Source organism: Pseudorca crassidens, chromosome 1 (genome assembly GCF_039906515.1).
Source record: "Pseudorca crassidens isolate mPseCra1 chromosome 1, mPseCra1.hap1, whole genome shotgun sequence".
NCBI classification, from domain to species: Eukaryota; Metazoa; Chordata; class Mammalia; order Artiodactyla; family Delphinidae; genus Pseudorca; species Pseudorca crassidens.
This window is the reverse complement of record NC_090296.1, coordinates 121,911,151-121,935,739: the sequence shown is the minus strand read 5'-3', so window position 1 is coordinate 121,935,739 and position 24,589 is coordinate 121,911,151. Positions and strand designations below refer to the sequence as shown.

Sequence of the window (24,589 nt, the reverse complement as noted above, 5' to 3'; positions counted from 1 at the left end):
TCTCAAACTGCCTCACCTCCACCTCCCACTTGTTCAAGTTATGGCCCCTCCTTATGCCAGGTGTGCCCTTCCTGTACTCCTCATACACCAGGACCCTTCTCTAGTCCTCTGCTCTCCCCCAGGGGTCTCAGCCTTCTCACAGCTCCTGTAGCATTTCCAGATTTAGCATAGGCTCTGTTCAGCCTGCTTCCTGCTTCCACCTTGGGGTAGGGGTTTTATTCTGGGTCTTGTCTCCTCATCCCCTTGCCATGTAGCCCTCAGCAGTGCTGACTGAAGACTCTAAGCTGGGTCACTCTGCTGGGCCAAAACCCTCAGCTGTCTCTCTCCCTCCAGCCCAGAGCCCTCTCCTTTCTGCACTGCCCACTCCTTCCTCTGTGTTCCTGGTATCGATTGCTAGGGAATCCTAGCCAAAGGGCTTCTCACGCAAAGGCATACAAACTTTGACCCAGGATTGGCTGTTCAGCTCCGGGTCAAGGTCCTCTAACCTCCTGCCTGTCTCCCTCTTTCTCTGCCCCATGCTCCTGAGGGTCCCCTCCTATCTTGAGAGCTGTTCCCCAAGTCAGGGCTTGGTGATGAGAAGTGCAGGGCCTCCCATAACCCCAGTACCCCAGACTCCTGTCCAGGAAGATGGGGCGATGGGGGGCCCTGACCTAGAGGCTGAGCCTGTCTACCTTTGGCGCCCTGGGGCTTTGCTGGTAGTCTGGGACAATAAATCATGGTGGGAAGAGCCCTGGCCTGGAAGCAAAGGGCTAGAGTTCCGGGCTCTGCTTTGATTTGTCATTTGTCCTCAGGCCTTCTTCTTTCTGGCATCGGTCTCTCCAGCTGAGAAGTGGGAGAGGAATTGGCTTAATTAGCTAATGAATTTCTTTGGGATTAAGAGCCCCTTGGAGAATGTGAGAAAAGAAGCGTATCTTCTACCAAGAGAAGTGGTTTTCTGTGTCCTGGTCAGGAACCCCAGCAGATGGTCTTCCAGTCATGACGAGCAGGCTGCCATGATTCTCTAGAGCTAGGGCATTGGTGGGGACTCTGAGTGCAAAGGGAGAGATTGGGCTGCAGAGCAGGTGATGGATTGGGGAGTACCTTGCTTCCCACTTCCTTGCCATGGCTTCTACACAAGTTTTTTCCACTCTCTGTGGCTCTAGCCCCAGTTGGGATTAAAGGACAGACCTCTCTTGGGTACCATGGAGTTTCTCAGGCTGAGCCAGAGATGCAAAGGTGAAATGAATGGGAGGATGCTGCACAGAATGGAAGCTCAGCAATACCTCCCTTGCCTCCTGCTTGTTCTGCTACCTAAACTCCACCATTATAGCATCAGTACTTTGGGCTCAACACCCTGGTCATGTGCCCCATTCGTAATACAGCTGGGTTTAACTCCTTTACCAAGTCCTTTATCTTGCAAGGACCTGGCTTATTAGATCAATTTCCCACAGGCTGGTTTTCTGTGTTAGAGCATGGGGGATGGAGTGACAGGTTGGGTTGGGGTACTAGCAAGAGTCAAATGTCCTGAGAATTACCATGGAATAGTGCTGGAAACAGACCAGGAGAAATCTAACTTGCTGTGGAAAGGATCCAGGAAGTCTTCTCAGAGGAAGTGATGTTTTAGCTGAGACTTTAAGTAGGGGAGATTAGAAGTAGAGGTGGGCATTCCTGGTAGGTTCTGCTAAAGATTCTGGTTTCTGTTCAGATGGGAGCTACTGAAGGGGCAAGGTGGTGTTGGAATGAGATTTTGCATCTTTGAAAAGACCACTTTGGATGCCACAGGGTGGAGAAGGAATTGGAGAGAGTGAAAGGCAGATGGTACCCAGGCTTCGAGGCTGTTAGTACTCGAGGGAGCAATGATGGGGGCCTGGATGAGGTTGTGGCAGGGGGGCTGGACAGATACCAAAGTGGAGAAATATGTCCTTTACCCCTTCAGTCTGTTCTCAGCACAGTAGCCAGTGATCTTCCTTGACTCAGACACCACAATGTCTCTATCTCACACAAAGAAAGTCCCATGTGTCTCAGGAGGTGTTCCCTGCACCTGGGGCAGGGCTCCCGTGCCCCCACCCCCACCCCGTCCCAGCATCCCACTCCCTGGGGGCACTAAATTCCAGGAGAACTCCCCAGTCACAAGACACTGCATATTTCCAGTGCCCCTGGTACTGCTCCCTCTCCCAAGGACCGCTGTGCAGGGCTTTTGAACTTGCTGTTCCTCCTGCCAGGTGCACTCTTCTTCCAGATACCCGCCTTGATTCTTGATTCACCCTCCTGCCTGGGCTGGGTGTCATTTTCTCAGTGAGGCCTTCCCCAACCAGCCTTTTTTGAATTGCAGTCTGACTCCACATGATTCCTACTCCTCCTCTGCCTTATTTTTCTCTATAGCACTTTTCACCCTCTGAGACTCTCTGCGTTTTCTGTCTCCACCTCCCACCCCCCTTGCCTCACAATGTAAGCTACAGGAAAGCAGGAGGTTGTCAGTTTTGTTCACCTCTATATCAATCACCAGCGTCCAGAACTGTGTCTGGCACACAGTAGGCATTTGGTAAATATTTGTGCAGTGCACGAGGTGGCATCCAACTGCTGTGGAAGGTGATGGGGCAGGATGAGGCTCCGTTTTCTGGTCTGGGCCAGTGGATGGCAGTGCTATTCGTAGGGTTGGGGAGCGCGGCGGCGAGGGCGGGTGATGTGGTTAGTTGGGGACACGTTGAGCTAAACACGCAAATACGCCTGGACACCCTACATCGGGAAGCCTCGGCAGGGACGAGGACAGTGTCGGAGGCAGCCGGCCAGGCGACCCGGGCTGTGCTGGGGCTGCATGTCCCGCCACAGGTGTGGACCAAAAATAAGGACACAGTCAGGAGCCCGCTTGCTTGCAAAAGCCCAGCTATGCACGCAAACCTAGGCCCTTTGCACGCCCCCCCCCCGCCCGCCCCATCCAATCACGCACCTACGAGGGTTCGGCGGCTCCTCTCCCTCCACCTCTACCCCCACGCTCCACTAGAGACTGGCCCTTTAAGAGCCCCGCTCCCGACTCCTCCCCCCACCCCACACCCCCCTACCCTCCGCCCGCGCTCGCGTGACTGTGCTGGGACCAAACCGGGCCCGGGAGTTGGGCGGCTGGGTGGCTGCGCGGGCCTCCGGGTCCTTCTCACGCAACTTCTGGGCACCGCGCCCCTAGCCAGGTGGGGCCGGGATGGACCGCGTGACCTCTGCCCCCTGGAGGGATGTGCCAGACTCATGCACGCTAGCCTGGGGAGGCATGTGCGCCGGGCGCCCCCCTCTTTAATCCCTGGGCCCCCTCTCTTGCCCGCCCAAGGGCCTCCCTCTAACCCTTTTCTCGGCCACCAGGAGATCCACTCGCTGCCCGATTTCTCTGCCATGCCAAAGCGCTAGCAACCCTGGGAACTTCGAGGGCCCGTGGGTCCTGACTGGAAGTACCCTTGGTTTGCAGCATTCCAAAGTGGCCCTAGAGGCGCCTCAACGTATCCCCGCTAGTGCGCGCTCGGCGATACTGCACTTTCTCCATCCCTTCCCGCCCCTCCGTCAGGGAACGCTGACTTCTGCTAGTCGTCCGGGCTCTGGGGTTGGGGGGGTGGAGGGCTCTGGGGGAAGGGGCCAGCCCATCGGCGCCTCTGGTCTTCCGGCCCCGGTGACCTCGGGGCTGGGGTCGTCGTGCTTCTCACGCGAGCATGGACTCAATAACCCGGGTTAGGATGTCATCACCCGCAGCTCCGCCCCTCCCTGCCTGCCTGGCTCCCATCCGCTAGTAGTGAGGAGGAAGCAATTGCACCCCCAAATTTCAGTGGGTGCAAAAATGAGGGAGAGGGGTCCCCGTGCCCGGGGATAGAGAACCCCCATACCCTCTTTCGGGCTATCATGGGACTACTTCCCCCAAACCTTCTCAGCTGGGCTCTGCCCTATCCATGGGGTACCTCGGAACTGGGGGTCCCAGGTACACCCCTTTAAGTGCCGGCACTTGGTTGAGGCATCCCATAGTGTGTTCTTACCTATCCCCTTGCGTCCTGTCTCCCCACTCCTCTCTCCATCCTAGAGCGACCATTCGCCAGCCGCACCCCCCCCACCCCCGCCCCATCCCAGCGCTCCAGGAGGAGTGGCCACACGCCAAGGCCGCCTATAAAGGTGGCAGTGCCTTCACGCTCACCCTGAAGGTGACAGTTCCTTGGAGCCTTCCCTGATCTTCTTCGGGGGGTCCCTGAGTCCAGGGACCACTCTTCCCAGCTCAGCTCTGCACCCCGCCCCCCCGCAGACGCAGGTGAGTGCTGGGGGCTTCTGGGTTGTCCCTTCCCTCCCCCCAAAGGAAAATTTTGATTCATCAAGGTCTTTCTGGTGTAGCACCTCAAAAAAAGGAGGCTAAGAGTGTCCTTAGTGAGGAGGCAGTCTAACTTCCTCACTAAGTGGGGAAACTGAAGCCTGAGGAAGGGCAGGACTTGCCCGAGGTCCCACGACTAGTATCAGAACTCTAGATGCAGATGCTCCCCTCTCAGGGCTCCAGGACCCAGGCTCCAGCTCCATCTCCCACTGACTCCATGAATGCCTTGGGGCTTCCCCATGAGGGTCACCTGGGAGGCTGGCATAAGGACACAGGTGAGCCAGTGCAGCCCTCCTTCAGGCTGTGTGAGGGGGGCTTCTCCTGGGTGGTCAGGGTAGATGGAGGGGGCAGGTTGGGTTCTTACTAGCTGTACCCTGACTTATCTAAAAGCTACCCCTGGCTGGAGACACCCTCCCAAGGCATAGCTTGTCAGTGCTGAGGTGTGCTGGCCCGACATGGGAGGCTGGTCTGAGTGGAAGTCCTGGGCACTGCCGAGAGGCCTACCCTGTTCCATTGACTGACTGTCGTCTCTGTCCTCTGCTGGGGGCAGTCAATGTGAGAGACTGCCCGCTGCAGAGAGCTTGACCCTGAAAACTCAGCAGTCACACCTCTCTTGGCCTCCTACCATCTTTTTTGTTTTCAAAATTAACAGCCACAATAGTTTATTTACCATTGAACTCTTTATAAGATATTTACAAGACAACCAATTTTACACATCAGAAATGGTATAAAAGTATGAATTACAACAGAGACAACAATATGAAATGGGCATAAAACAAAGCTGAAGTGGACAGAAAAGCAATTTCTCTTTTTAATTTATTAACACTAGCTTAAACCTTGTTAAGGAAAGAAACAAAGAACTGTGTTTTAGGAGAATTGCTGGGCCTTCAGTTGAAGATTGAATTTCACAGTGTTGTATCCCACGTAGGGAAAAAATAAGACTAATTTTCCCCCCACACTTTAACACACTGTAATTTTGCTCTTGGAACTTTGCTAATCTACTCTCTAACCTCCTTCTCAACAAAACTTCAACATATCCAAATCAAAGGAGAATTGATCAGACGATTGGCCTCCTACCATCTTATGAAGGCTAGAGGTCTTTGGGGCACCCACTGTGCAGAAGGGAAAACCATGGCACACCAAGGCCTAGCAGTATCCCCAGTTCACTCAAGGAACTGGGACTAATGTGTGCTTTGGGATTCAGCTCCTCCAGGAAGCCTCCCTAGACAGATGGCTATAGTAGTTGAGGTAGGAACCATATAACCTCCCCATCTTGGCTGGCTCTTCTGTGGGGAAACCTCACTAGTCAGACTGTGAGTTTCCCCAGGTCAGATCTGGGTTTTCTCTTCTCTGAGATCAGCTGGGCACCCTGAATCAGAGATCATGTCACACTCCCTCTCTCAGGTGATGTGACTGGAGGTGAGAAGGGTAAAATGAACCGACGAATCCAAGGCCACATCATAGAGCCTGGAACACTGGGTGTCCTGACCACCGGTCCAGGGCACCAGTAAGATGTCCCAGTCCGAGCCCCATGCCTCGAAGAGAGTAGTCCATGAATTTGCACACCCTTTCTAGACCGAACCTAGAGAGAAAGTATTGTCTCAGCCTCTGTTAAACTCAGCTCCATTCCTAGTTTCCCAGATTCCAGTCTGGAGTTTTCTTGCAGCCTTTGCCTGGTGGGAGCCTTCCATTTATTCACAGCTCTCTTGTGACTGGCAAATGGGGGAGGCCCAGACTATTCATTCATTGAGAATTGAGCCCAGTGAAAACCCTGGCCTGGAATTCTGTGACCGGGAGCCTCAATCTAGCTGGCCTCCAGCTGCTTTTAAACCGTGGGTCAGTTGAACCCAGAGAGCTGGGGATGAGGGCAGAGTGGCTTAGACAGTAAGTAAGGGGGCAGTCCCCTGTCCCTGCCCCACCCTGTCCCAGAGTCTGGCAGGATTCCCTAGACCCTGGGTTTGAGCAATAGAGAACTGAGCGTTCTGGGAAAATCCCTTTTCATCGACTGATCTGACCACTCTTCCAAGGGAAGTGCCTATGACAGGAGCTGGAAACTTCCCGGGGAACTTTCCCTAAGAGGTCTGAGTCCTGGCTCTGTCTGAGTGCTGGGTGGCTTTAGCCAAGTCAGTGCCTCCTCTGGAGGTGAGTTTCCCCAAATGTGAAATAAGGCTGAAGGAGTGGATGATCCGTTGCTCTCTGACAGTGTTTTCCCTAGTTGGGTGGGTAGTACTCACGGGGAATTGGGTGATACACATCGATTATGTGTTTATTTTAATATATGTTAGGGGAAAAAAAATCCTGTACTTTCACACAGATATTATGGTTTGGAATGCTGCTAACTGTGTGGATTTAAAGTTGATTTTAGAAAAATACGAAGTAAGTAATAGTATAGGTGCTCTATGGAAATCACAGGCTGATGTTTAGATTGGTGCAGCGGTTAAGAGGAAGTGCTCTGGAATTAGGCAAATTTGGATTGGGATTTGAATCCTATACGTCCTGGCTGTGTGACCTTGGGCAAGTCACATACCTTCTCTGAGCCTCACTGCAGTCTACCACATAGGCTGTGGCCAGGACTGAATGAAGAATAACTAAAATTCTTGGCTCATAGTAGCAGCTCAACAAACAGCTTCTCCTACCTCCTCTTCCCCTTCATGTCCAGTGAACAGTTCTGGATGAGGTTTTCCATTTCTTTGACCAGTGTGCTGACACTTTAGGACACTGGCTCCTCCCAGCTCCCCATCTGATGTCTTGATCTTTCCCTCCTATCCCACCTCTCAGCGGCCACCTTGGAATCTCTACACCGATCATGTTCTCTGTGTTTGGACTCTCCATCCCCATCTCGGCCACAGAGCTTCTCCTGGCCTCTGCCACCTTCTGCCTGGTATTCTGGGTGGTCAGGGCCTGGCAGCCTCGGGTCCCTAAAGGCCTGAAGAGTCCACCAGGGCCCTGGAGCTGGCCCCTGATCGGGCACGTGCTGACCTTGGGGAAGAGCCCACACTTGGCCCTGTCGCGGCTGAGCCAGCGCTATGGAGACGTGCTGCAGATCCGCATTGGCTGCACACCCGTGCTGGTGCTCAGCGGCCTGGACACCATCCGGCAGGCCCTGGTGCGGCAGGGTGATGATTTCAAGGGCCGGCCTGACCTCTACAGCTTCACCTTAGTCGGTGATGGCCAGAGTATGACCTTCAACCCAGACTCTGGACCAGTGTGGGCTGCCCGGCGACGCCTGGCCCAGAATGCTCTCAACTCCTTCTCCGTTGCCTCAGACCCGGCTTCCTCATCCTCCTGTTACCTGGAAGAGCATGTGAGCAAGGAGGCCAAGCACCTCATCAGCAAGTTCCAGGAGCTGATGGCAGAGTCTGGGCGCTTTGACCCCTACAGGTATGTAGTGGTGTCAGTGGCCAATGTCATCTGTGCCATGTGCTTTGGCCGACGCTATGACCATGAGAGCCAAGAGCTGCTTAGCATACTCACTCTGAGTAATGAGTTCGGGGAGGTGGCTGCCTCTGGGAACCTAGCCGACTTCATCCCTATCCTCCGTTACCTGCCCAACACTGCCCTGGATGTCTTCAAGGACTTGAATCAGAGGTTCTACATTTTCATGCAGAAGATGCTCAAGGAACACTATAAAACGTTTGAGAAGGTACAGGCTGGGGAGGGGCAGATGAGTGGTAGGGAGTGGGTAGGGTCAGGGGTCAGGAGGTCAGAGATAACTGGAGCAGCGTAGGGTTTGGCAGGCTCTCGCAGGCCTTCACCCTGGGATTTTGAAGCCAGTAGTGGAGGGGACTCCATCCTTGGCAGGGAGATAGAACTTTTTCTTGACCAGCCCTTCTATCTTTCCATCAGACAGCAATATTTACTGAATAGCCTGTCCATGCAGGACCCTAGGCCAGTTATTGTGGGGACCAGAAAGAGTTAAAGAGTTGGTCTTCCGGCCTCATGGGAGAGAAAAGGGTAAAAAACATGTCCAGATGATGATGGTACTGGACTCTGTGTCAGGTGTCCCTCGAGTTGGGGCTGCTAGTATCCTGAGTCAGGAGACAGCTTTGGAGAGGCAAGAGAAGCTGCAGTGGTGGCCTCGGGCATGGAGCAGTCACCTGCTGAAGGAAGATGCTATAGGGATGGGAAGGGACCAGGCCTGGATGAGAGGCAAGTCTTGCTTTGGGATCTTGCTCACCCGTGGGCCTTCCCTACCCAGGGCCACATTCGGGACATCACAGACAGCCTGATTGAGCACTGTCAGGACAAGAGACTGGACGAGAATGCCAATATCCAGGTGTCAGATGAGAAGATCGTTAATGTCGTCATGGACCTCTTTGGAGCTGGTATGAGCTACCCCGTTGTGCCCTTCCTCTTCCCAGCTGTCCTGACCCACCAACCACCTAACTTTGCCCTCTATTCTCCCCTGGCCAGGGTTTGACACAGTCACAACCGCCATCTCCTGGAGCCTCATGTACCTGGTGACAAGCCCCAGGGTGCAGAAAAAGATTCAGGAGGAGCTGGGTAGGTGGTGGCTTCCTTCAGTGTGCTCAAGGCAGGAGGTCCGGCCAAGGTCTGAGTGGCTGCTTCATCTGTCTGGTCCTTTCTGTTCTGCAGACACAGTGATTGGCAGCGCACGGCAGCCCCGGCTCTCTGACAGACCCCAGCTGCCCTATTTGGAGGCGTTCATTCTGGAGACCTTCCGACATTCCTCTTTCGTGCCCTTCACCATCCCCCACAGGTGAGGCTCCACGGGTCCGCTGCTGTCTGTTGCTGGGCCTTACTCCAGTTCATGTACCTGATCAGGGTAGCGGGAGGGACACGGTATGGGAGGCAGGGGGATCTCCTTGTGGCCCTGAGCCTAACTGAGCTTCCCCCCTCCCCAGTACCACAAGAGACACAAGTCTGAATGGCTTTTACATCCCCAAGGGGCGCTGTGTCTTTGTAAACCAGTGGCAGAGCAACCATGACCAGTAAGTTGAGAGGGGGCAGGGGAAGCTTCACTCTCTCCTAAGCTTCAGACTCTCCTGTCCCTGAGCTACTTGCCTAAACCCTATTCTTTTGAGCTGGGGCTCAACCCACCTGATGGTTCTGAGCCCCCAAGCTGCTACTTCAGCTGCCTCTCTTCAATTACAGGAAGCTGTGGGATAATCCATCTGCTTTCTGGCCAGAACGGTTTCTCACCACTGGTGGCACCATTAACAAAGCTCTCAGTGAGAAGGTGATTCTTTTCGGTTTGGGCAAGCGGAAGTGCATCGGTGAGACCATCGCCCGCGGGGAGGTCTTTCTCTTCCTGGCCATCCTCCTGCAGCAGTTGGAATTCCGTGTGACCCCGGGTGTGAAGGTGGACATGACCCCCATTTACGGGCTGACCATGAAGCATGCCCCCTGTGAGCACTTCCAGGTGCACATGCGCTCTTAGGGGACGGAGAGCCCTGCAGCCTAGACTCTCTACTGGCCTGTCTGGGCAGCCAGGCCAGGGGGCTGACCCAGGGAGTCTAAACTTTGGCCTAAACGCACAGATATTGTCTGGCTGACTTTTTGCTGTCTGAGCTGTGGGCAAACCTGAGAGATTATACCTGCCCCCTACCCTGGACTTGTCCTTCTGTGCACTGACCACAGACAGTGGACACAACAGGGGTCACACAGGAGCTGATGGAGCCCTTCCGAAGTTGTGCTTAAGCTAGGAGGCCTGGAAGGGATAGGGGGTCCTCAGGCCTCTGGAAACCTCTAAAGAGCTCTCTGGAAGCCCCTGGGCTCACCAGCTGGCTGGCTCTCTGTTCAGGCTGACTGGCTTGAGAAACATTTAGAGCAGGCAACACCAGGGCCTGTCCAATCTCTTTGACAATTGGGAGCCGTCAAGAGTGAAGGGGAGGGATTTCCCTGGTGGCGCAGTTGTTAAGAATCCGCCTGCCAATGCAGGGGACACGGGTTCGATCCCTGGTCCAGGAAGATCCCACATGCCACAGAGCAACTAACCCCGTGCACCACAGCTACTGAGCCTGCACTCTAGAGCCCATGAGCTACAACTACTGAGCCCGCGTCCTGCAACTACTGAAGCCCCCATGCCTAGAGCCTGTGCTCCGCAACAAGAGAAGCCGCAGCAGTGAGAAGCCCGCGCACCGCAACGAAGAGTAGCCCCCACTCACCATAACTAAAGAAAGCCTGCGCGTAGCAACGAAGACCCAAAGTAGCCAAAAATAAATAAATAAATTTATTAGGGGGAAAAAAAAAAGAGTGAAAGGGAGAGGCAGTCCAGGATACCGACACAGTGGTGGTCTCCCCGCTTATACAAGGCTGAGCAATCTGACCACTAGGGTCTGGGACACCGTGCCTGGGAGATCGCCTTCCTCTCTGCAGGCAGCAACAGGTCTGCCTCCTGGCCTTGCAAGTTCCCTGTTCCTGTCCAGGATGGGCTGGGGACTTGTGTTTAAGGGGAGCAGAGAGCAGAGGGAGTGCCCAAATCCAGGCACCAGGACCAGGGCAGGAGGGAAGGGGTAGTAATTCAGTCACCTTCTACTGGGTCTCCTTTCCCTATGCCCTGTGTTAAAACGTCTTTTAAAAATGTTTGTATGCAAGGGCCTTTTTATTTTAGCCTGTATTGTACTCGTATGTTTGCATTTACCATATATGAGAGCTTAAGAACAATTTATTGAGTGCTATGGAAAAAATTCTAACCCAAGTATCCAGAAATGTGTGGGAAGCATCTACCTGAGCTAAATAAAGATATTATCCAAAAGTCGTATAGGTGGAGAGTTTTAAAATCTTGAGTGAAGCCATCACTCATCTATGTGCCCACTCTGAGCCCAATCTCATGTTGGGTTTTACTGTGGGAGGACGAAGGGGAGGAGGAGGCGGTGGAGAGGTGAAGCTGCTGCTCTCAGGCAGCTCACGGTCTGGCTGGGGCACAAGACTCTATCACTTCACTGGGTTCTTCCTTCTCTAACTGATCACACATTGATGAAGAACATTCTCTGGACCAGGCACGGGGGGAGATAAAGTGAATAAGACACGGTTCCTTCAAGAGCTTCCCAAGCTAGTCAGGGGAACTAACTCATTAAAACATCACCCAATTCATTGTGATCAGGTCTCTACCAGACAGATACATACAGGAGGGTGAAGCCCAGAGCCAGAGGGGGCTGGGTGGGAGCGGGGGGAGTGGGTGCTGGGAAAGGTTACTAGGTCTTGGGGATATCTGCGTGGGGCCCTCCTTGGAGGATGGGAGGCAGACTCATTTGGGTCTCACAGCATTAGATGCTCAGGTCCAACGGGTGGACTCTGGTCATGGTGTGGGGGAGGGGAAAGGTTCTCAGCTCAGAAGTCATGGTCTGCTCCTCACTAGCCATGCCCGGTTCAGGTCCTGCACCCCTATTAGAACGCAGAACTGGTCACAGATGGAGAACAAAGTGTTTGATTATCAGGCCCCATAGGCCGACTGTTGCCCAGATTTCCACATTGAGATCATCCCTCTCCACCTGGGATGGCAGAGTAGTGGTGCCAAGTCGGGGCAGAGGCTGGACCCACATAGTCAGGAGCTAGTCTGGCTAAGGGACTGAGGAGAGATGCACTGTGACCACAGCCCACCTTTCCTCCTGAAGCATTGTGCAGTGGCCAGGAATTGCCATTCATGCACTGTGCTTTCTGGCAGGAGTGGATAGCTCCCACTCACCAAGAGTTTCAGGCCTCTGCAAGGAGGGAGCCGAAGTCAGCTGGAGCAACCCTGTTTATATAGGAAGATGAGGAATTCGGCATCCAATCATTCCTGTACTGACTTAAAAAATAACTTGTATTATATGCTATAACGTAGATGAGCTTTGAAAACATCATGCTAAGTGAAAGAAGCCAGACACAAAACGCTACATGTTGTATGCTTCCATTTATATGAAATGTCTAAGGCATGCAAATCCGGACAGACAGAAAGCAGGTTAGTGGATTGCAGAGGATATGGGCAGGGAGAATGGAAGGTGCAGGGCTTCTTTTAGGGGTGGTGAAAATATTCTGGAATAAGATCTGGTGATGGTTATATAAATTTGTGAATATACTAAAACCTGCTGAATTATGCAGTTTAAAATAGTTAAAACAGTAAAAAAAAAAAAGTATGTCAATCTTTATTCTAAAAAAAAGGGAGGAATGGGGACAGCATATGCAAAACAATTTATGGAACTGTTCTCACTAATCATATTGGTAATGGTAATATTAGTATTTTTATTTTGAGACTATAGAGTAATGTGGGTTAAAACAAAGAGCAACTAATAATGAGAGTATTCTAATTCATCATCCCTTCTATCCTTGAGAACCAGGATCTTTGGCGTGGAAAAAAGGAGGTACACATGTAACATATCAAAGTTTGAGTTAAAAAATATGTTGTGTGTGTATATATATATATATATATATATATATATATATATATATATGATATGTATTGTATATTATTATATTATATATAATATATATTATGTATATATTTTTCTAAATGTTAGAAACAATGACCAACTCATAGCAATGAGCATCCCTAATGCCTAGATTACCATCCAGGGCTTCTTGGAGAAATGCTGGTTACAGAACTGGGGCAGAAAATATAAAAGATGAGCCTGGAACAGTTGCTCATACAAGATATCAAAGAAGCCACAAACACCACCAGGAGTGGATCAAGCCATTCAGGAGCCCAACTGTAGAGGCTCCAAGAGGCCAAAGATAGGACAACTTGACTGTCAATAATAATAATTGCCATTGATTAAAACCTATCAAATACCTTTGAATCCATGAGTTTATATATATATAAAATATATATATATACACACACATATATTTAAATTAGTTGTTCATCTTCAGAAAAACCAATTTACTACCTTAAAAAATGAAAAACAAAGGCAAAGAAGCAAGCATTCATTCTACCTTCCCTATGTGAACTATGCTTACAGATAACCAAATAGAACATAAGAAGAAGCATCTCTTAATGAAAGTATTCCAATTAATAAATGAAAAAGAAATAATAGAATTGGAATGCCACTATTTTGTATCCACCACTAAATGAATGGATCTGGGCATTGCATCCAACAAACACCAGCATCATAAAAAGGGAGAAAACCAGATATGTGCCTCATGATAAAAGAAGCCAACACTGCCCACGGTATTGCCAAAGGGACTGAACCAGAGTCTGGCCGAGCCTCTGGATCCAGCTGTCAATTTGCAGTAATACAGTGGATGAAGAAACATGCTGAATGGAAGAGGGAACCTCCATACTGTTCTCCATAGTGGCTGTATCAATTTACATTCCCACCAACAGTGCAAGAGTGTTCCCTTTTCTGTACATCCTCTCCAGCATTTATTGTTTCTAGATTTTTTGATGATGGCCATTCTGACTGGTGTGAGATGATATCTCATTGTAGTTTTGATTTGCTTTTCTCTAATGATTAATGATGTTGAGCATTCTTTCATGTGTTTATTGGCAATCTGTATATCTTCTTTGGAGAAATTTCTATTTAGATCTTCTGCCCATTTTTGGATTGGGTTGGTTGTTTTTTGTTATTGAGCTGCATGAGCTGCTTGTAAATTTTGGAGATTAATCCTTTGTCAGTTGCTTCATTTGCAAATATTTTCTCCCATTCTGAGGGTTGTCTTTTGGTCTTGTTTATGGTTTCCTTTGCTGTGCAAAAGCTTTTAAGTTTCATTAGGTCCCATTTGTTTATTTTTGTTTTTATTTTGATTTCTCTAGGAGGTGGGTCAAAAAGGATCTTGCTGTGATTTATGTCATAGAGTGTTCTGCCTATGTTTTCCTCTAAGAGTTTGATAGTGTCTGGCCTTACATTTAGGTCTTTAATCCATTTTGAGTTTATTTTTGTGTATGGTGTTAGGGAGTGTTCTAATTTCATACTTTTACACGTACCTGTCCAGTTTTCCCAGCACCACTTATTGAAGAGGCTGTCTTTTTTCCACTGTATATTCTTGCCTCCTTTATCAAAGATAAGGTGACCATATGTGCGTGGGTTTATCTCTGGGCTTTCTATCTTGTTCCATTGATCTATATTTCTGTTTTTGTGCCAGTACCATACTGTCTTGATTACTGTAGCTTTGTAGTATAGTCTGAAGTCAGGGAGCCTAAAGTTCTATTTCTTAACCTGGGTGTGGTTCAAGAAAACTTGTTTTATAAAAATGAAGGGAATAACAGAAATAACTTGTATCACTCATTGCTTTATAGAAATATAATTTATATATGTTGTCAATGCCCTTCAGTCAGAGACCACTAAGAACACACCTGTAGTTAAACAAGCTAGGTTTCTTATTCATCACAGTAAGGTAAAACACACACCATGGGGAACTGTAGGGGTCTCAATAAGAGGATGTCAGAAAGAACTTAAATGATTTGGGCTTTGGCTGAGTGATACAGGGGAGGGTTAGCTCTAGGTTGGACATTGTCAGAAAGTGGGGACAATTCTATGATAAGGTATTTGGTGGGTAGCATTGTGACCTTGCTTTTATTTGTGCTCAGACAAAGTTATAAACTAGCCTTGTTTTTTTCTGTTTAAAAACCATTGAGGGCTTCCCTGGTGACACAGTGGTTAAGAATCCACCTGCCAATGCAGGGGACACGGGTTCGAGCCCTGGTCTGGGAAGATCCCACATGCCACGGAGCAACTAAGCCCGTGCACCACAACTACTGAGCCTGCATGCTGCAACTAATGAAGCCCACGCATCTAGAGCTCGTGCTCTGCAACAAGAGAAGCCACCACAATGAGAAGCCTGAGCACCGCAACAAAGAGTAGCCCCTGCTTGCTGCAACTAGAGAAAGCCCGCGTGCAGCAACGAAAACCCAACAGCAGCCAAAATAAATAAATAAATAAATTTTAAAAAACATCGATAAGAGACCTCCCTGGTGGCACAGTGGGTAAGACTCTGCGCTCCCAATGCAGGGGCCCTGGGTTTGATCCCTGGTCAGGGAATTAGATCCTACATACATGCCGCAACTAAGGAGTCCGCCTGCCACAACTAAGACCTGGTGCAACCAAATAAATAAATATTAAAAATAAATTTTAAAAATGTTGGTAAAATATACATAATATAAAATTTACCATCTTAACCATTTTAAGTGTACAGTTCACTGGTATTAAATTCATTCACAGTGTTAGGCAATCATCACCACCATCCATATCCATAGCGCTGGAACACTGAAACCCTGTACTCATTAAGCAATAACTCCCTATTTTCTCCTTCCTGCAGCCATTCTACTTCTGTCTCTATGAAGAGTTTCATTTTTATCATCTTCTCAGAATAACCTGTGTGGAGCTGGTGTTCTGTGAGAAAAGAACCAGAGAAGGGGAGAACAAAATGGCCTATGAGCGTCAGAACAGCCTGTAATAATACTGTGGTCCAGCTGTGAGCACCAGATCAGTTCCAGCTGTCAGGAGCTGCTCTTTCTCCATCCTCCTTTTAGGTCAAGAACAGGCAAAGTTAGGGCTTCCCTGGTGGCGCAGTGGTTAAGAATCCATCTGCCAATGCAGGGGACACGGGTTTGAGCCCTGGTCCAGGAAGATGGCACATGCCGCAGAGCAACTAAGCATGTGCACCGTAACTACTGAGCCTGCACTCTAGAGCCCAAGAGGCACAACTACTGAGCCCACGTGCCACAACTACTGAAGCCTGTGAGCCTAGAACCTGTGCTCCGCAACAAGAGAAGCCACAACAATGAAAAGCCCATGCACCACAACAAAGAGTAGCCCCCACTCACCGCAACCAGAGAAAAGCTCACATGCAGCAACGAAGACAATGCAGACAAAAAAATAAAATAAAATAAAATAATAATAAAAAGAACAAAGTTAAGTCTCAGGACATTCATACATTATATCCAGATTTTCATCATTGCTAAGGTTTTGCTGATTAAGATCAATTTGCTGATTAAGAAGGCCATCCACTGAATGTAGTCTATAATTGAACCAGGATTAATCTTTTATGTTTCTGTTGTAGGATGAGTTATTGGACCATCTGTTGTGACAATGGCTGCCCTACTAGTAGGGCCCCAATGGTACTTAGATTCTGGATAGTCTGTATTGGTACGTATTGTAACATAGGTAATTATCAGGATCAAAGTGACTATTAGTCTTTTGATAGGTCTGGAAGCCAAGGACCTAGATTATTCAATACATGCAATCAAAACATGTCCCAGAATCCAACTGGGCCTATTTTATAGAGTCAGGTTGCTTTTTCTGTTTGCCCTGTCGTATTTACATAGCTGTAGCAATGTTGACTTGGTGGACTAGAGGAAATCACGGGCTATATGATTGTTCATGACAACTCTTGTTAATGGATTTAGAGTACTTTGTGGGCTTTCAGAGCAGTGGGGTCCTATATGACTTCTGATAGGTCAGAGACAAGCTTTAAACGTTTTTTAGCTGTACTGTTCCCACTGTAGGAATTGTAGTTGGCAGAGTATGCATGAAGAGGAATTCAGTTATTCCCCTTGGAAGTTCTCCTGAATAATCTGTGCTTGCCTCATTTTGGAGGCTTCTGAGTGTCTTTTTAAGGAAGCATGATATACTTAAGTGTCCATAAAAAGAAACACTCATATATTGCTGTGGACATGTACAATGATGTGGCTGCTTTGGAAAACAGTTCTTCAAAAGGTTAAACATAGTTATGACCCAGAAATTCCATTCTTCGTTATGCCCAACATTCTCAAAAATTTTCACATGAATGTTGTGAAAATATGGCACAAAATATCACACAAAAACTTGCACATGAATGTTCGTAACAGTGTTATACATAGTAGCCAAAAAAGTGGAAACAATCCACATGTTAATCATTTATGAAAGGATAACAAAATGTGATATATCCATATTATTCAGCCATAAAAAGGAATGAAGCAGTAATGCATGCTGTAACATGAATGTGCCTTGAAAACATTAGGCGAAGTGAAAGAAGCCAGACCACACATTATATGCAGGTCACATATTAAATGATACAATTTATATGAAATATCCAGAGTAGGCAAATCCATGGAGACAGAAAGCAGATTAGTGGTTGCCTGGGGTTAAGGAGAGGGAGGAATGGGGAGTGACTGCCAATGGGTACAGGGTTTCTTTTTGGGTGAGGAAAACACTCTGGAATTAGCAGTGATGGCTGCACAACTTTGTGAATATAGTAAAAGCCACTGAATTGCCCACTTTAAAGGGTCAATATTATGGTATACATATTGCATATATCTCAATTTAGCAAAGCACATCAGGGACCAGGAGGCCAGAGTAAACCAGTCTTATAGACTGTTGAAGCTGTCGCTATTCGGTGTAAGAGCCAATCAGGATCTTTCCCCCTTCTGTTAGAGCCAATCAGAATTCTCTCTGCATATTCAGTGTAATAGATAGAAGCCCGGCTGAAGAATTATTTGGGAAAGACTGTATTTCCAAATGAATGCGTGTGTCTATTGCTCGGCAGGTTTAATAAACTCAGCTTTCTCTTTTAGCTGGTCTCCTTATTTTTAATAGTTTGGAAGTTTCATCAAAATAAAGACCCCGAGCTTCCCTGGTTGCGCAGTGGTTGAGAGTCCGCCTGCCGATGCAGGGGACACGGGTTCGTGCCCCAGTCTGGGAAGATTCCACATGCCGCGGAGCGGCTAGGCCCGTGAGCCATGGCCACTGAGCCTGCGCGTCCGGAGCCTGTGCTCCGCAATGGGAGACGCCGCAACAGTGTGGCCCGTGTACCGCAAATAAATAAATAAATAAATAAAGACCCCCACATCATGGCAACCCCACAGGACCCTCAAATCTTAAGCGCTCAATTCTGAACTGTTGTGTGGCCTTCTTCCGGTTTGCTGCTGGGTATGTCTCAAGGACAATATTGAACTTCAGGTATTTCTGTTGCGTTCTCATTGCTGTATTTTGTTATCCTAGGATATCCTAGGATATCCATGGTTCCTCTCTTGGTTAATACTTTGGAGAGCATTAGGCAATCCTTTACTAAACCTGTTTGTCTTTTATTACTTTTTAAAAAAATTTATTTATTTTATTTATTTATTTTTGGCCGCGTTGGGTCTTAGTTGCTGCGCGTGGGATTGGGCTACTTTTGTTGTGGTGCGCAGGCTTCTTATTCCAGTGGCTTCTCTGTTATGGAGCATGGGCTCTAGGTGTGCGGGCTTCAGTAGTTGTGGCTCGAGGGCTCAGTAGTTGTGGCTCACGGGCTTAGCTGCTCCGTGGCATGTAGGATTTTCCTGAACCAGGGCTCTAACCCATGTCTCCTGCATTGGCAGGCAGATTCTTAACCACTGTGCCACCAGGGAAGTCCCTCTTCTATGACTTTTAATTGACTTGTCAAATGATTTTTTTCCCCATTCCTTGGTAATTTTTGTTCTGATTGTTACAAGGGAGCATCTTTTTTAAGGAACAGATAGAGGCACAGACCTAATAAATCTCTTTCCAAACTGGCCCTCGAGAACGCTAATAACTTTGGGGTCATACTTATATTTAAAAAAATTTATTGTTTATTTGCAATATAAATTTAACTGGGCATCCTATATTTTTATTTGCTAAATCTAGCAATCCTTATGGTTGTAGGTCCATCAGACTTGTGGACATATAGTGCGGGGCATTCCATGTCTTGTCTGGAGGAAAGGAATGCCTTGGTGGCAAGAGTGTGGTATTTCCTCCTCCACAGCCTTGCTGTAGGATAACATGGTGGCTGCTGGAAGTGTAGTCAGAGGTCTCTGCATCAGTGCGGTACAGCCCAGCTGTGTGCTTGGTTCAAACCTCCATACCTTGTTATAATCATGGTATTTTCTTCTCTTATCTATTTGGGTGTGTCAGCATCTAACCTCAAACTCCTCCTCGTTGAATTCTTGCTTCCTATTGTTTCTCTGTTTGTAACCCTAATTCCTGAGCCCATTTGGTAAAATAACAGTTTTTTATTAAAGAAAGTTTGAGTTACAGTGGCCATTTCAGGGAACTTTGGGGAATTTTTAAATTTTATGAGTTTATACCTCCCCAATGTTTTAGAGCAAAAAGGAAAACAAAAACTCAGTCTACAATAGTCAGTCTTTTTGTTGGTGATAAAGGTTTTCATTTTTTGTACACTTTAGGAATATCCATTTAGACAAATCTAACATTAAAAAAAGAGAAAACTACTAAATCAGGTTACTGTAAGGTTCCTTAGAATCTGTAAGGCCTCTGTGCTATCTGCTAAGGACTTGTGTGAATTTAAAATAAGGAAACTCAAGAATTTCTAAAAGAAAGAGATGATTTTAACTTATAGTGTTTTAAATATGCTGATTCTTTAAAGACTTTTTTTTGGGGTGTGTGTGTGTGTGTGTGTGTGTGTGTCTAGCTGAAGCTGAACTCCTAAGGGAAAAACAAGGAATAATTGAATTAAGTTAATGGCCTTGGTTACTAAGTTGAAATGTAAAAACCAATATAGGTCACTCAGAGCTTTTAACCAACTTAAGTAATTTAATAATCGGAATATTACCATAAAAGGAAAAAATAAAGCAGTATTTCTAGTTAAAATGAATCCTCAGAAATTAGTCTGGTTTGATAATATGACTTAATCCTGATTTTATCACAATTTTAGAAACTCTTGCACTATTCTAGGTGATGCAAAGGTTTTAATTTCTCAGAGAAAGCCTAATAACTGTAGTTTGAATCTCTTAAGTTTCCTATACTAGATTTACTGGTCAGATAAGCTAATATTGCTTTCATTATTATTTATAAAATTGTAGACCAAGTGAGAGAGTGGCATGGACATATATACACTACCAAATGTAAAATAGATAGCTAGTGGGAAGCAGCCGCATGGCACAGGGAGACCAGCTCGGTACTTTGTGACCACCTAAAGGGGTGGAATAGGGAGGGTGGGAGGGAGACGCAAGAGGGAGGAGATATGGGGATATATGTATATGTATAGCTGATTTACTTTGTTATAAAGCAGAAACTAACACACCATTGTAAAGCAATTAGACTCCAATAAAGATGTTAAAAAATAAAATAAAATAAAATTGTAAACCTATGTGTTCAACTAAATTAAATGATAACTAATGTTTTCATAAAAAGATAGACTTTTGTAACTTCAGACAGTACTGTAAATTGTTTAAATCGAAACTTGAGCTTTCTATGTAAATGCTAAAATGTCTTTTTTTCTGTTAATTTTTATATTAATATTGATTGTTTTTAAATTAAACTAAAATTTAGTTTTTAAGATCTCTGACTTTGAGCTCTTGAAAGTTATTAATTATTAATTTTTAAGTATAAAATAACCTAAGGAAATTAGAACTTATAGGACAGTGAGAACAAATGTATGGAGTTAAGATGATAGCTTTTTCTTATCCTTTGGCTACATACAAATACAGTTATCCTTTATAAAGCTTAACCTTTTTCTCCAGCTTTATTGAGATATAACTGACCTATAATATAAGTTTAAGATGTACAATGTGTTGATTTAATACACTTATATTTTGTAAAATCATTACCACATAGCATTAGCTAACATTTCCATCACATCACATAATCAACATTTGTTTCTTCTGGTAAGAACATTTAAGATCTACTCTCTTAGCAACTTTCAAGTACATAATACAGTATTATTAACTATAATCACCATGCTCTACAGTAGATCCTCAGAACTTATTCATCTTATAACTGAAAATTTGTACCCTTGATCAACATCTCCCCATTTCCCTCACCCCCAACCCCCTGGTAAGCACCACTCTACTCTCTGTTTCTATGAGTTTAGCTTTTTAAAATTCCTCATATATGTGATATATTTCAGTATTTGTGTTTCCTTGTTTGACTTATTTCACTTAGCATAATGCCCTCAAGGTCCACTTCATGTTGTCACAAATGCAGGATTTCCTTATTTCTCATGGCTAAATAATATTCCATTGTATGTATATATCACATCTTTATCCATTCATCTGTTTGACAGACACAGGTTGTCTTGGCTATTGTGAATAATGGCTATTGTGAATAATGCTGCAATGAACATAGGAGTGCAGATATCTCTTCAAGATCCAGTTTTAATTTCTTTTGGGTATATACCCAGAAGTGGGATTGCTGTATCATATAGTAGCTCAATTTTTAATTTTTTGAGGAACGTCCATACTGTTTTCCTTAGTGGCCGCACCAATTTACATTCTCACCAACAGTGCACAGTTGTTTTCTTTTCTCCACAAGCTAGTCAACGCTTGTTATCTCTTGTATTTTTAGTGATAGACATTCTAACAGGTGTGAGGTGATAGCTTATTGTGGTTTTGATTTACATTTCCCTGATGACTATTGATGTCAAGCACCTTTTCATGACCTGTTGGCCACTTGTATGTCTTCTTTGGAAAAATGTCTATTCAGTTTCTCTGCCCATTTTAAAATCATATTGTTCGTTTTTTGGATATTGAGTTGTATGAGTTCTTTGTATTTTAACCAAAATATCAGATATATGATTTGCAAATATTTTCTCGCATTCTGTAGGTTGTCTTTTCATTCGTTGTTTCTTTCACTGTGCAGTAGTCTCACTAGTTTATTTTTGCTTTTGTTACTTGTGTTTATTGTGTTACATCAAAAAAATAATTGCTGAGACAAATGTCAAGGAGCATTCCCCCTGTTTTTTTCCAGAAGTTTTATGGTTTCAGTTCTTATGTTTACTTTTTTTTTTTTTTTTTGCGGTTTGCGGGCCTCTCACTGTTGTGGCCTCTCCCGTTGCGAAGCACAGGCTCCGGACGCACAGGCTCAGTGGCCATGGCTCACGGGCCCAGCCGCTCCGTGGCATGTGGGATCTTCCCGGACCGGGGCACGAACCCGTGTCCCCTGCATCGGTAGGCGGACTCTCAACCACTGCGCCACCAGGGAAGCCCCCATGTTTACATTTTTAACCAGTATTGAGTTAATTTTTGTGAATGGTGTAAATAGGGGTCCAATTCCATTCTCCTGTATGTAGTTATCCAGTTTTCCCAACACTATTTATTGAAGAGACTATCATTTCCCCATTGAGAATTCTTGGCTCCTTTGTCAAATATTAGTTGACCAGATATGTGAGGGTTTATTTCTGGGCTCTTAATTCTGTTCCATTGGTCTATGTGTCTGCTTTTATGCTGGTACCATACTGTTTTGATTATTATAGCTTTTTGATATAGTTTGAAACCAGGAATTGTGATGCCTCCAGCTTTGTTCATCTTTCTCGAGATTGCTTTGGCTTTTTTGTGTTTTGTGTGTGGGTGTGTGTGCGTGTGTGTTTGTGTGTGTTTTAGGATTTTTTTTTTGGCTGCATCGGGTCTTAGTTGCGGCATGTGGGATCTTTTTTGTTATGGCGTGTGGGTTCTTCATTACAGTCCACAGGCTTTTCCCTAGTTGTGGCATGTGGGCTTCTCTTTAGTTGTGGTGTGTGGGTTTTCTCTCTCTAGTTGTGGCATGTGGGCTCCAGGGTGTGTGGGCTCTGTAGTTGTGGCACGCAGGTTCCAGGGTGCATGGGTTCTATAGTTTGCGGGCTGTCTTGTTGAGGCGTGCAAGCTCAGTAGTTGTGGCACACGGGCTTAGTTGCCCTGTGGCATGTGGGATCTTAGTTCCCCAACCAGGCTTCAAACTTGTGTCCCCTGCATTGGAAAGCGGATTCTTTACCACTGGAACATCAGGAAAGTCCCAGGATTGTTTATTTCTATGGGAAATGCCACTGGAATTTTGATAAAGATTGCACTGAATCTATAGGTGGCTTTGGGTAGCATGGACATTAAAAAATATTAATTCTTCTGATCCATGTACATGGGATATCTTTCAATTTGTTTGTGTCTTCTTCAATTTCTTTCATCAAAGTCTTAGAGCTTTCAGTGTAAAGCTCTTTCATCTCCTTGGTTACATTTATTCCTAGGTATTCTATTGTTTTTGATGCTATTGTGAATGGGATTGTGTTCCTTATTTTCTTCTCAGATTGTTTGATGTTAGTGTGTAGAAAAGCAACTGATTTCTGTAGGTTGACTTTGCATCCTGCAACTTTACTGACTTTGTTTATAAGTTCTAACGGTTTTTTGGTGGAATCTTCAGAATATTCTGTACAGTCATACTTGGTTTTATTGTACTTCTCTTTGTTTTTTGTTTTTTTTTTTGCAGTACGCGGGCCTCTCACTGTTGTGGCCTCTCCCGTTGCGGAGCACAGGCTCCGGACGCGCAGGCTCAGCGGACATGGCTCACGGGCCCAGCCGCTCCACGGCATGTGGGATCCTCCCGGACCGGGGCACGAACCCGCGTCCCCTGCACCGGCAGGCGGACTCTCAACCACTGCACCACTAGGGAAGCCCATTGTGCTTCTCTTTATTGAGCTTCACAGATATTATGTTTTTTACAAATTAAAGGTTTGTGGCAACCCTGCTTTCAGCAAGTCTATTGGCGCCATTTTTCCAACAGCATTTGTTCATTTTGTGTCTCTGTGTCCCATTTTGGTAATTCTTGCAGTATTTCAAACTTTTAAATTATTATTACATGTGTTATGGTGATCTGTGGTCAGTGATCTTTGATGTTACTACTATGACTTGAAGACTCGATTGTTGGCCTTTTTTAGGAATAAAGTATTTTAAAATTAAGGTATGTATATGGCTTTTTTAGGCATAATGCTACTGTACACTTAATAGACTACAATATAGTGTAAACATAACTTTTATATGCACTGGGAAACAAAAATATTCATGTGACTTGATTTATTGTGAATCTGGAACTGAACCCACTTATCTCCAAGTTATGCCTATATATGAGATCATATCATCTGCAAACGAAGAGTTTTACTTCTTCCTTTCCTATTTGAATGTCTTTTATTTCTTTCTTTCTTTTTTTTTTTTTTCCTGATTGTTCTGGCTTAGGACTTCCAGTATGATGTTGAGTAGGAGTGGTGAGAGTGGACATCTTGTCTTGCTCCTGATCTTAGATGAAAAGTTTTTCACCTTTCACCACTGAGTTTGATGTTAGCTATGGGCTTGTCATATATGGCCTTTATTAAGTTGAGTCATGTTCCTTCTATACCCAATTTGTTGAGCATTTTTATCATGAAAGGATGTTGTATTTTATCATATACTTTTTCTGCATCTATTGAAATGATTATATGATTTTTATCCTTCGTTTTGTTAACCCTAACCCTAACCCTAACTGGATATTTTTGATTTGTGTATGTTGAACCATCCTTGAATCCCAGGGATAAATCCCACTTGACTACAGTGTATGTTACTTTGTTGTTGTGTTTTGTTTTTCTTTTTCTTTTTTTTGATCGCATGTGGCTTTTGGGATCTTTGTTCCCTGACCAGGGATCGAACCTGGGCCCATGACAGTGAAAGTGCCGAGTCCTAACCACTGGACC

The 24,589-nt window shown here is 46.1% G+C and overlaps 1 protein-coding gene across 3 annotated transcripts; it reads left to right on the top strand.

Annotated features, from left to right (window-relative positions):
- Window positions 1-3,108: 3,108 nt before the first annotated feature.
- LOC137232195 (cytochrome P450 1A1) lies at window positions 3,109-11,033 on the top strand. 3 transcript variants are annotated; one of them, XM_067753600.1, is made up of 8 exons: window positions 3,111-4,252; window positions 4,485-4,584; window positions 7,088-7,952; window positions 8,508-8,634; window positions 8,723-8,812; window positions 8,906-9,029; window positions 9,175-9,261; window positions 9,425-11,033. In XM_067753600.1, the coding sequence occupies exons 3-8, from the start codon at window positions 7,116-7,118 to the stop codon at window positions 9,708-9,710; spliced, it is 1,551 nt and encodes a 516-aa protein (XP_067609701.1). In that variant the 5' UTR covers window positions 3,111-4,252; window positions 4,485-4,584; window positions 7,088-7,115; the 3' UTR covers window positions 9,711-11,033. The 3 variants fall into 3 exon arrangements, with proteins under 3 accessions (XP_067609709.1, XP_067609701.1, XP_067609693.1); XM_067753592.1 differs by lacking the exon at window positions 4,485-4,584 and having other exon boundaries at window positions 3,112-4,252; XM_067753608.1 differs by lacking the exons at window positions 4,485-4,584; window positions 9,175-9,261 and having other exon boundaries at window positions 3,109-4,252.
- Window positions 11,034-24,589: the final 13,556 nt, after the last annotated feature.